Source organism: Eucyclogobius newberryi, unplaced genomic scaffold, assembly GCF_026437365.1.
Source record: "Eucyclogobius newberryi isolate DKJ021-1_F unplaced genomic scaffold, fEucNew1.0.hap1 SCAF_38, whole genome shotgun sequence".
NCBI classification, from domain to species: domain Eukaryota; kingdom Metazoa; phylum Chordata; class Actinopteri; order Gobiiformes; family Gobiidae; genus Eucyclogobius; species Eucyclogobius newberryi.
In genome coordinates, this window is record NW_027316034.1 from 631131 (window position 1) to 643300 (window position 12170).

The 12170-nt window shown below is 59.3% G+C and overlaps 1 protein-coding gene across 3 annotated transcripts in view; it reads right to left on the reverse strand.

The window, feature by feature from the left end:
* Positions 1–2944: 2944 nt before the first annotated feature.
* Positions 2945–12170, reverse strand: part of cdc42bpb (CDC42 binding protein kinase beta (DMPK-like)) — a 116401-nt gene continuing 107175 nt past the window's right edge. For all 3 annotated transcript variants that reach the window (XM_072462143.1, XM_072462146.1, XM_072462144.1), the window contains 4 exons: positions 10286–10403; positions 4906–5008; positions 4735–4784; positions 2945–3832 (listed from right to left, as the gene is read on the reverse strand). In XM_072462143.1, coding sequence (XP_072318244.1) covers positions 3713–3832; positions 4735–4784; positions 4906–5008; positions 10286–10403 — 391 coding nt within the window. In that variant the 3' untranslated portion in view covers positions 2945–3712. The remainder of the gene's footprint in view (positions 3833–4734; positions 4785–4905; positions 5009–10285; positions 10404–12170) is intronic.

Genomic DNA, 12170 nt, shown 5'->3' on the forward strand with positions numbered 1-12170 from the left:
GCTCCAGTGTGAAGCGGCTCCAGGTGAAGCGGCTCCAGTGTGAAGCGGCTCCAGGTGAAGCGGCTCCAGTGTGAAGCGGCTCCAGGGTGAAGCGGCTCCAGGGTGAAGCGGCTCCAGTGTGAAGCGGCTCCAGGTGAAGCGGCTCCAGGGTGAAGCGGCTCCAGGGTGAAGCGGCTCCAGGGTTAAGCGGCTCCAGGTGAAGCGGCTCCAGGGTGAAGCGGCTCCAGGGTGAAGCGGCTCCAGGGTGAAGCGGCTCCAGGGTGAAGCGGCTCCAGGGTGAAGCGGCTCCAGGGTGAAGCGGCTCCAGGTGAAGCGGCTCCAGTGTGAAGCGGCTCCAGGGTGAAGCGGCTCCACGGTGAAGCGGCTCCAGGGTGAAGCGGCTCCAGGGTGAAGCGGCTCCAGGGTGAAGCGGCTCGAGGGTGAAGCGGCTCCAGGGTGAAGCGGCTCGAGGGTGAAGCGGCTCCAGGGTGAAGCGGCTCCAGGGTGAAGCGGCTCCAGGGTGAAGCGGCTCGAGGGTGAAGCGGCTCCAGGGTGAAGCGGCTCGAGGGTGAAGCGGCTCCAGTGTGAAGCGGCTCCAGGTGAAGCGGCTCCAGTGTGAAGCGGCTCCAGGTGAAGCGGCTCCAGTGTGAAGCGGCTCCAGGGTGAAGCGGCTCCAGGGTGAAGCGGCTCCAGTGTGAAGCGGCTCCAGGTGAAGCGGCTCCAGGGTGAAGCGGCTCGAGGGTGAAGCGGCTCCAGTGTGAAGCGGCTCCAGGGTGAAGCGGCTCCAGGGTGAAGCGGCTCCAGGTGAAGCGGCTCCAGGGTGAAGCGGCTCCAGGTGAAGCGGCTCCAGGGTGAAGCGGCTCCAGGGTGAAGCGGCTCCAGGGTGAAGCGGCTCCAGGTGAAGCGGCTCCAGGTGAAGCGGCTCCAGGGTGAAGCGGCTCCAGGGTGAAGCGGCTCCAGTGTGAAGCGGCTCCAGGTGAAGCGGCTCCAGGGTGAAGCGGCTCCAGGGTGAAGCGGCTCCAGGTGAAGCGGCTCCAGGGTGAAGCGGCTCCAGGGTGAAGCGGCTCCAGGTGAAGCGGCTCCAGTGTGAAGCGGCTCCAGGTGAAGCGGCTCCAGGGTGAAGCGGCTCCAGGTGAAGCGGCTCCAGGGTGAAGCGGCTCCAGGGTGAAGCGGCTCCAGGGTGAAGCGGCTCCAGGTGAAGCGGCTCCAGTGTGAAGCGGCTCCAGGTGAAGCGGCTCCAGTGTGAAGCGGCTCCAGGTGAAGCGGCTCCAGTGTGAAGCGGCTCCAGGGTGAAGCGGCTCCAGGGTGAAGCGGCTCCAGTGTGAAGCGGCTCCAGGTGAAGCGGCTCCAGGTGAAGCGGCTCCAGGGTGAAGCGGCTCCAGGGTGAAGCGGCTCCAGGTGAAGCGGCTCCAGGGTGAAGCGGCTCCAGGGTGAAGCGGCTCCAGGGTGAAGCGGCTCCAGGGTGAAGCGGCTCCAGGGTGAAGCGGCTCCAGGGTGAAGCGGCTCCAGGTGAAGCGGCTCCAGTGTGAAGCGGCTCCAGGGTGAAGCGGCTCCACGGTGAAGCGGCTCCAGGGTGAAGCGGCTCCAGGGTGAAGCGGCTCCAGGGTGAAGCGGCTCGAGGGTGAAGCGGCTCCAGGGTGAAGCGGCTCGAGGGTGAAGCGGCTCCAGGGTGAAGCGGCTCCAGGGTGAAGCGGCTCCAGGGTGAAGCGGCTCGAGGGTGAAGCGGCTCCAGGGTGAAGCGGCTCGAGGGTGAAGCGGCTCCAGTGTGAAGCGGCTCCAGGTGAAGCGGCTCCAGTGTGAAGCGGCTCCAGGTGAAGCGGCTCCAGTGTGAAGCGGCTCCAGGGTGAAGCGGCTCCAGGGTGAAGCGGCTCCAGTGTGAAGCGGCTCCAGGTGAAGCGGCTCCAGGGTGAAGCGGCTCGAGGGTGAAGCGGCTCCAGTGTGAAGCGGCTCCAGGGTGAAGCGGCTCCAGGGTGAAGCGGCTCCAGGTGAAGCGGCTCCAGGGTGAAGCGGCTCCAGGTGAAGCGGCTCCAGGGTGAAGCGGCTCCAGGGTGAAGCGGCTCCAGGGTGAAGCGGCTCCAGGGTGAAGCGGCTCCAGGTGAAGCGGCTCCAGGTGAAGCGGCTCCAGGGTGAAGCGGCTCCAGGGTGAAGCGGCTCCAGTGTGAAGCGGCTCCAGGTGAAGCGGCTCCAGGGTGAAGCGGCTCCAGGGTGAAGCGGCTCCAGGTGAAGCGGCTCCAGGGTGAAGCGGCTCCAGGTGAAGCGGCTCCAGGGTGAAGCGGCTCCAGGTGAAGCGGCTCCAGTGTGAAGCGGCTCCAGGTGAAGCGGCTCCAGGGTGAAGCGGCTCCAGGTGAAGCGGCTCCAGGGTGAAGCGGCTCCAGGGTGAAGCGGCTCCAGGGTGAAGCGGCTCCAGGTGAAGCGGCTCCAGGTGAAGCGGCTCCAGGGTGAAGCGGCTCCAGGGTGAAGCGGCTCCAGTGTGAAGCGGCTCCAGGTGAAGCGGCTCCAGTGTGAAGCGGCTCCAGGGTGAAGCGGCTCCAGGGTGAAGCGGCTCCAGGTGAAGCGGCTCCAGGTGAAGCGGCTCCAGGTGAAGCGGCTCCAGGTGAAGCGGCTCCAGGGTGAAGCGGCTCCAGTGTGAAGCGGCTCCAGGGTGAAGCGGCTCCAGGTGAAGCGGCTCCAGGTGAAGCGGCTCCAGGTGAAGCGGCTCCAGGTGAAGCGGCTCCAGGGTGAAGCGGCTCCAGGGTGAAGCGGCTCCAGTGTGAAGCGGCTCCAGGGTGAAGCGGCTCCAGGGTGAAGCGGCTCCAGGGTGAAGCGGCTCCAGTGTGAAGCGGCTCCAGGTGAAGCGGCTCCAGGGTGAAGCGGCTCCAGGGTGAAGCGGCTCCAGTGTGAAGCGGCTCCAGGGTGAAGCGGCGACGGCGCTGAAACTTGGATTTATACAATATTTAGAGCGTAAATAGAATAAACACAATATAAATATTGTTTAGACAGCTTTAATTAGTTTTTACATGTTTTTATTATTTTTCTTACTTTGACTTCCTTAATTAAAAAGATCTTTTAAAGTGATTCCACCAGAAACAGTAGTGTCATGTTACAGTGTTTGATCCACAGTCAAATAAAGTGTTCCCGATCCTCAGCAGCAGAAATAAAAGCATAAAATCATCATAAAATCATCATAAAATCATCATAAAATCATCATAAAATCATCAAATGTCTCATTATTTTGACAGGTTTGGTGACACAAAATGGCTGCCGTCCGGCTACAAACATATAAAGTATTTAAAGATAAAGTTACACTATTTTCTTATTTGCACAAGTTCCTTCAGCAGCTTTAAAATGTTTTCAAAAGATAAAATCGACAAAACTGTAAATATTTAAAGAGATAAAGTTTAGAAGCCACAGGAATATTCTCCAGTAGAATGTTCTTTTTAGTGTTTTTAAGAGCAAACGCTGGACCCGGAACTAAAAGCAGGACTAAACCAGGTCTAAACCAGGTCTAAACCAGGACTAAACCAGGACTAAACCAGGTCTAAACCAGGACTAAACCAGGTCTAAACCAGGTCTAAACCAGGACTAAACCAGGACTAAACCAGGACTAAACCAGGTCTAAACCAGGTCTAAACCAGGACTAAACCAGGTCTAAACCAGGTCTAAACCAGGTCTAAACCAGGTCTAAACCAGGACTAAACCAGGTCTAAACCAGGACTAAACCAGGTGTCTGGGTCCCGACCCAGACCAGACCCAGTCAGTTGAATTGGTCTAGGTCCAGGTCCAGGTCCAGCTCGGGGGTCCGGTGGGGCGAGTTGGGCGATGGCGGGCTGCTCGGGTTGGAGGAGTTAGACGAGAGTTTGACTGAGTCCGAGTCCTGAAACACAGAGGAACTGTCAAAGACCAGATCAAATGTTCTAGTTACAAACCTCAGGACGTCCCGCCTCTACATCGGGACGTCCCGCCTCTACATCGGGACGTCCCGCCTCTACATCGGGACGTCCCGCCTCTACATCGTCCCGCCTCTACATCGGGACGTCCCGCCTCTACATCGGGACGTCCCGCCTCTACATCGGGACGTCCCGCCTCTACATCGGGACGTCCCGCCTCTACATCGCGACGTCCCGCCTCTACATCGGGACGTCCCGCCTCTACATCGGGACGTCCCGCCTCTACATCTGGACGTCCCGCCTCTACATCGGGACGTCCCGCCTCTACATCGGGACGTCCCGCCTCTACATCGGGACGTCCCGCCTCTACATCGCGACGTCCCGCCTCTACATCGCGACGTCCCGCCTCTACATCGGGACGTCCCGCCTCTACATCGGGACGTCCCGCCTCTACATCTGGACGTCCCGCCTCTACATCGGGACGTCCCGCCTCTACATCGGGACGTCCCGCCTCTACATCGCGACGTCCCTCCTCTACATCGGGACGTCCCGCCTCTACATCGGGACGTCCCGCCTCTACATCGGGACGTCCCGCCTCTACATCGGGACGTCCCGCCTCTACATCGCGACGTCCCGCCTCTACATCGGGACGTCCCGCCTCTACATCGCGACGTCCCGCCTCTACATCGGGACGTCCCGCCTCTACATCGGGACGTCCCTCCTCTACATCGGGACGTCCCGCCTCTACATCTGGACGTCCCGCCTCTACATCAGGACGTCCCGCCTCTACATCTGGACGTCCCGCCTCTACATCAGGACGTCCCGCCTCTACATCGGGACGTCCCGCCTCTACATCGGGACGTCCCGCCTCTACATCAGGACGTCCCACCTCGAGATCAGGATCCAGCTCCAGCCGAGAAGAAACTCCACCTCCAAAATCTAGAGGAACCACAACACAGAAGAGGTGAGGAACGCTCTAGTACGATTCATGCAGAGCAATGAAGAGACAGGGGCGTGACAGGGCGTGGCAGGGGCGTGGAGGAGTGTGCGGGGCTCAAACCTGACGCCGTCCTGGTGATGTGGCTCTTGCTGCGCTGTTGGTTCCTGGAGATACTGGACAAAGGTCTGGAACGATTCACAGGCTCCTGCTCCTGAGCCACGCCCTGGAACACAGAACAGACCATGTGACCACAGGACCCCCGACCACGGGACCCCCGACGACGGGACCCCCGACCATTGGACCCCCGGTCAGAATTTACCTTATCCCACCTCGCCCACTTTTCCCTTTTCGTTCTAACTGCAGGTCACTCACTCACCACAGGCAAGTCCCTCACTCATCACAGGCAGGTCACTCACCACAGGCAGATCCCTCACTCATCACAGGCAGGTCACTCACCACAGGCAGATCCCTCACTCATCACAGGCAGGTCCCCGACGACGGGACCCCCGACCATTGGACCCCCGGTCAGAATTTACCTTATCCCACCTCGCCCACTTTTCCCTTTTCGTTCTAACTGCAGGTCACTCACTCACCACAGGCAAGTCCCTCACTCATCACAGGCAGGTCACTCACCACAGGCAGGTCCCTCACTCATCACAGGCAGGTCTGTCACTCATCACAAGCAGGTAACTCACTCACCACAGGTAAGTCCCTCACTCATCACACGCAGGTCCCTCCCTCACCACAGGCAGGTCCCTCCCTCACCACAGGCAGGTCCCTCCCTCATCACACGCAGGTCCCTCACTCATCACAGGCAGGTCCCTCCCTCACCACACGCAGCTCCCTCCCTCACCACAGGCAGGTCACTCACTCACCACAGGCCGGTCCCTCACTCACCATAGGCAGGTCACTCACTCATCACACGCAGGTCCCTCCCTCACCACAGGCAGGTCACTCACTCACCACAGGCCGGTCCCTCACTCACCATAGGCAGGTCACTCACTCATCACACGCAGGTCCCTCCCTCACCACAGGCCGGTCCCTCCCTCACCACAGGCAGGTCACTCACTCACCACAGGCAGGTCACTCACTCACCACAGGCAGGTCTGTCACTCATCACAGGCAGGTCCCTCACTCAGCACACGAAGGTCACTCACTCATCACAGGCAGGTCACTCACCACAGGCAGGTCCCTCACTCATCACAGGCAGGTCTGTCACTCATCACAAGCAGGTAACTCACTCACCACAGGTAAGTCCCTCACTCATCACACGCAGGTCCCTCCCTCACCACAGGCAGGTCCCTCCCTCACCACAGGTAGGTCCCTCCCTCATCACACGCAGGTCCCTCACTCATCACAGGCAGGTCCCTCCCTCACCACAGGCAGGTCCCTCACTCATCACAGGCAGGTCCCTCACTCAGCACACGAAGGTCACTCACTCATCACAGGCAGGTCCCTCCCTCACCACAGGCAGGTCACTCACTCACCACAGGCCGGTCCCTCACTCACCACAGGCCGGTCCCTCACTCACCATAGGCAGGTCACTCACTCATCACACGCAAGTCCCTCCCTCACCACAGGCAGGTCACTCACTCACCACAGGCCGGTCCCTCACTCACCATAGGCAGGTCACCCACTCATCACACGCAGGTCCCTCCCTCACCACAGGCCGGTCCCTCCCTCACCACAGGCAGGTCCCTCCCTCACCACAGGCCGGTCACTCACTCATCACATGCAGGTCCCTCCCTCACCACAGGCCGGTCACTCACTCATCACATGCAGGTCCCTCCCTCACCACATGCAGGTCCCTCCCTCACCACAGGCAGGTCACTCTCACCACATGCAGGTCCCTCCCTCACCACAGGCAAGTCCCTCACTCATCACAGGCAGGTCCCCGACGACGGGACCCCCGACCATTGGACCCCCGGTCAGAATTTACCTTATCCCACCTCGCCCACTTTTCCCTTTTCGTTCTAACTGCAGGTCACTCACTCACCACAGGCAGGTCCCTCACTCATCACAGGCAGGTCTGTCACTCATCACAAGCAGGTAACTCACTCACCACAGGTAAGTCCCTCACTCATCACACGCAGGTCCCTCCCTCACCACAGGCAGGTCCCTCCCTCACCACAGGCAGGTCCCTCCCTCATCACACGCAGGTCCCTCACTCATCACAGGCAGGTCCCTCCCTCACCACACGCAGCTCCCTCCCTCACCACAGGCAGGTCACTCACTCACCACAGGCCGGTCCCTCACTCACCATAGGCAGGTCACTCACTCATCACACGCAGGTCCCTCCCTCACCACAGGCAGGTCACTCACTCACCACAGGCCGGTCCCTCACTCACCATAGGCAGGTCACTCACTCATCACACGCAGGTCCCTCCCTCACCACAGGCCGGTCCCTCCCTCACCACAGGCAGGTCACTCACTCACCACAGGCAGGTCACTCACTCACCACAGGCAGGTCTGTCACTCATCACAGGCAGGTCCCTCACTCAGCACACGAAGGTCACTCACTCATCACAGGCAGGTCACTCACCACAGGCAGGTCCCTCACTCATCACAGGCAGGTCTGTCACTCATCACAAGCAGGTAACTCACTCACCACAGGTAAGTCCCTCACTCATCACACGCAGGTCCCTCCCTCACCACAGGCAGGTCCCTCCCTCACCACAGGTAGGTCCCTCCCTCATCACACGCAGGTCCCTCACTCATCACAGGCAGGTCCCTCCCTCACCACAGGCAGGTCCCTCACTCATCACAGGCAGGTCCCTCACTCAGCACACGAAGGTCACTCACTCATCACAGGCAGGTCCCTCCCTCACCACAGGCAGGTCACTCACTCACCACAGGCCGGTCCCTCACTCACCACAGGCCGGTCCCTCACTCACCATAGGCAGGTCACTCACTCATCACACGCAAGTCCCTCCCTCACCACAGGCAGGTCACTCACTCACCACAGGCCGGTCCCTCACTCACCATAGGCAGGTCACCCACTCATCACACGCAGGTCCCTCCCTCACCACAGGCCGGTCCCTCCCTCACCACAGGCAGGTCCCTCCCTCACCACAGGCCGGTCACTCACTCATCACATGCAGGTCCCTCCCTCACCACAGGCAGGTCACTCTCACCACATGCAGGTCCCTCCCTCACCACAGGCCGGTCCCTCCCTCACCACAGGCCGGTCACTCACTCACCACATGCAGGTCCCTCCCTCACCAAAGGCAGGTCCCTCTCTCGCCACAGGCAGGTCACTCACTCATCACATGCAGGTCCCTCCCTCACCACAGGCAGGTCACTCACTCACCACAGGCAGCTAACTCACTCACCACATGCAGGTCCCTCCCTCACCACAGGCAGGTCCCTCTCTCACCACAGGCAGGTCACTCACTCATCACATACAGGTCCCTCCCTCACCACAGGCCGGTCCCTCTCTCACCACAGGCCGGTCCCTCCCTCACCACAGGCAGGTCACTCACTCACCACAGGCAGGTCACTCACTCATCACATACAGGTCCCTCCCTCACCACAGGCCGGTCCCTCTCTCACCACAGGCCGGTCCCTCCCTCACCACAGGCCGGTCCCTCACTCACCATAGGCAGGTCACTCACTCATTACACGCAGGTCCCTCTCTCACCACAGGCCGGTCCCTCCCTCACCACAGGCAGGTCACTCACTCACCACAGGCAGGTCACTCACTCACCACATGCAGGCCCCTCCCTCACCACAGGCAGGTCCCTCTCTCACCACAGGCCGGTCCCTCACTCACCATAGGCAGGTCACTCACTCATCACACGCAGGTCCCTCCCTCACCACAGGCAGGTCCCTCACTCATCACAGGCAGGTCACTCACCACAGGCAGGTCCCTCACTCATCACAGGCAGGTCTGTCACTCATCACAAGCAGGTAACTCACTCACCACAGGTAAGTCCCTCACTCATCACACGCAGGTCCCTCCCTCACCACAGGCAGGTCCCTCCCTCACCACAGGCAGGTCCCTCCCTCATCACACGCAGGTCACTCACTCATCACATACAGGTCCCTCACTCATCACACGCAGGTCCCTCTCTCACCACAGGCAGGTCACTCACTCACCACAGGCCGGTCCCTCACTCACCACAGGCCGGTCCCTCACTCACCATAGGCAGGTCACTCACTCATCACACGCAGGTCCCTCCCTCACCACAGGCAGGTCACTCACTCACCACAGGCCGGTCCCTCACTCACCATAGGCAGGTCACTCACTCATCACACGCAGGTCCCTCCCTCACCACAGGCCGGTCCCTCCCTCACCACAGGCAGGTCACTCACTCAACACAGGCAGGTCCCTCCCTCACCACAGGCCGGTCACTCACTCATCACATGCAGGTCCCTCCCTCACCACAGGCAGGTCACTCTCACCACATGCAGGTCCCTCCCTCACCACAGGCCGGTCCCTCCCTCACCACAGGCCGGTCACTCACTCACCACATGCAGGTCACTCACTCACCACAGGCAGCTCACTCACTCACCACATGCAGGTCCCTCCCTCACCACAGGCAGGTCCCTCCCTCACCACAGGCAGGTCACTCACTCATCACATACAGGTCCCTCCCTCACCACAGGCCGGTCCCTCTCTCACCACAGGCCGGTCCCTCCCTCACCACAGGCAGGTCACTCACTCACCACAGGCAGGTCACTCACTCATCACATACAGGTCCCTCCCTCACCACAGGCCGGTGCCTCTCTCACCACAGGCCGGTCCCTCCCTCACCACAGGCCGGTCCCTCACTCACCATAGGCAGGTCACTCACTCATCACACGCAGGTCCCTCTCTCACCACAGGCAGGTCACTCACTCATCACACGCAGGTCCCTCTCTCACCACAGGCCGGTCCCTCCCTCACCACAGGCAGGTCACTCACTCACCACAGGCAGGTCACTCACTCACCACATGCAGGCCCCTCCCTCACCACAGGCAGGTCCCTCTCTCACCACAGGCCGGTCCCTCTCTCACCACAGGCCGGTCCCTCACTCACCATAGGCAGGTCACTCACTCATCACACGCAGGTCCCTCCCTCACCACAGGCAGGTCCCTCACTCATCACAGGCAGGTCACTCACCACAGGCAGGTCCCTCACTCATCACAGGCAGGTCTGTCACTCATCACAAGCAGGTAACTCACTCACCACAGGTAAGTCCCTCACTCATCACACGCAGGTCCCTCCCTCACCACAGGCAGGTCCCTCCCTCACCACAGGCAGGTCCCTCCCTCATCACACGCAGGTCCCTCACTCATCACAGGCAGGTCCCTCCCTCATCACACGCAGGTCCCTCACTCATCACAGGCAGGTCCCTCCCTCACCACAGGCAGGTCCCTCACTCACCACAGGCCGGTCCCTCACTCACCACAGGCCGGTCCCTCACTCACCATAGGCAGGTCACTCACTCATCACACGCAGGTCCCTCACTCATCACAGGCAGGTCACTCACTCACCACAGGCCGGTCCCTCACTCACCATAGGCAGGTCCCTGAGGATCTGCATGCCGTCCCCGGGGCCCATGTGTGAGATGTGGTTGAAGTTGGTGGGGCCTGAGATCATCTTGGAGCGGAGCTCGGGGTCGCGCAGCATCTCCCTGAAACATGTCAATCAAACTTAAACTTATTATAAAGAAAAGTTTAGAGCAAGTGTCAGTTTGTGATGAGAAGTTTCTGGATCCACCGTCCTGCAACTGACCACAACTGACCACAACTGACCACAACTGACCACAACTGACCACAACTGACCACAACTGACCACAACTGACCACAACTGACCATCTGCACCAGGATCAGTCCCTAAACCCTTCCCGTTTTCACGTCCCATCTCAGGTCAGGGGCCCCTCACAGGTCAGGGGCACCCCACAGGTCAGGGGCACCTCACAGGTCAGGGGCACCTCACAGGTCAGGGGCCCCTCACAGGTCAGGGGCACCCCACAGGTCAGGGGCGCCTCACAGGTCAGGGGCACCTCACAGGTCAGGGGCACCTCACAGGTCAGGGCCCCCCCACAGGTCAAGGGCACCCCACAGGTCAGGGGCACCTCACAGGTCAGGGGCACCTCACAGGTAAGGGGCCCCTCACTGGTCAGGGGCACCCCACAGGTCAGGGGCACCTCGGCACCTCACAGGTCAGGGGCACCTCACAGGTCAGGGGCCCCCCACAGGTCAGAGGCACCCCACAGGTCAGGAGGCACCTCACAGGTCAGGGACAGGTGTACGACTTGTAGTATGTGTAGTATTGGTACTTTTAGTATTAATACCTGTAATGTGTAGTATTAGTAGTACTTGCTGCATCAGTAGTTGCAGTAGTAGTACTCACAGTATCAGTACTTGCAGTAGTAGTATTTGCAGTAGAAGTACTTGCAGTAGTAGTAATGAAAGTATAAGTACTTTCAGAAGTATTACATCCAGTAGTAATACTCACAGTATCAGTACTTGCAGTAGTAGTATTTGCAGGGGTAGTACTCACAGTATCAGTATTGGCAGTATCCGTACTTGCATTAGTAGTACTTGCAGTAGTATTACTTGCAATAGTAGTACTTGCAGAAGTAGTACTTGCATTAGCAGTACTAAGTATCAGTGCTGGTAGCATCAGTACTTGAAGTAGTACTTGCAGTAGTAGGACTTGCAGTAGTAGTACTTAGAGTACAAGTACTCCCTCTCGCTCACTAAGGTCCTTGGATCAGAAACTGTTGTTGGTTCCTCGCACTCGTTTTGACTCAGTTGTTGCTGCGGTCACTGGACTCAGTTGTTGCTACGGTCACTGGACTCAGTTGTTGCTACGGTCACTGGACTCAGTTGTTGCTACGGTCACTGGACTCAGTTGTTGCTACGGTCACTGGACTCAGTTGTTGCTACGGTCACTGGACTCAGTTGTTTCTACGGTCACTGGACTCAGTTGTTGCTACGGTCACTGGACTCAGTTGTTTCTACGGTCACTGGACTCAGTTGTTGCTACGGTCACTGGACTCAGTTGTTGCTACGGTCACTGGACTCAGTTGTTGCTACGGTCACTGGCAGTATCAGTACTGGCAGTATCAGTACTGGCAGTATCAGTACTTGCAGTAGTAGTACTTGCAGTAGTAGTACTCACAGTATCAGTACTGGCAGTATCAGTATTTGCAGTAGTAGCACTGGCAGTAGTAGTACTCTCAGTAGTAGTACTCACAGTAGTAGTACTCACAGTATCAGTACTTGCAGTAGTAGTACTTGCAGTAGTAGTACTGGCAGTATCAGTACTTGCAGTATCAGTACTGGCAATATCAGTACTTGCAGTAGTAGTACTTGCATTAGTAGTACTCACGGTATCAGTACTGGCAGTATCAGTACTTGAAGAAGTAGTACTTGCAGTAGAAGTACTTGCA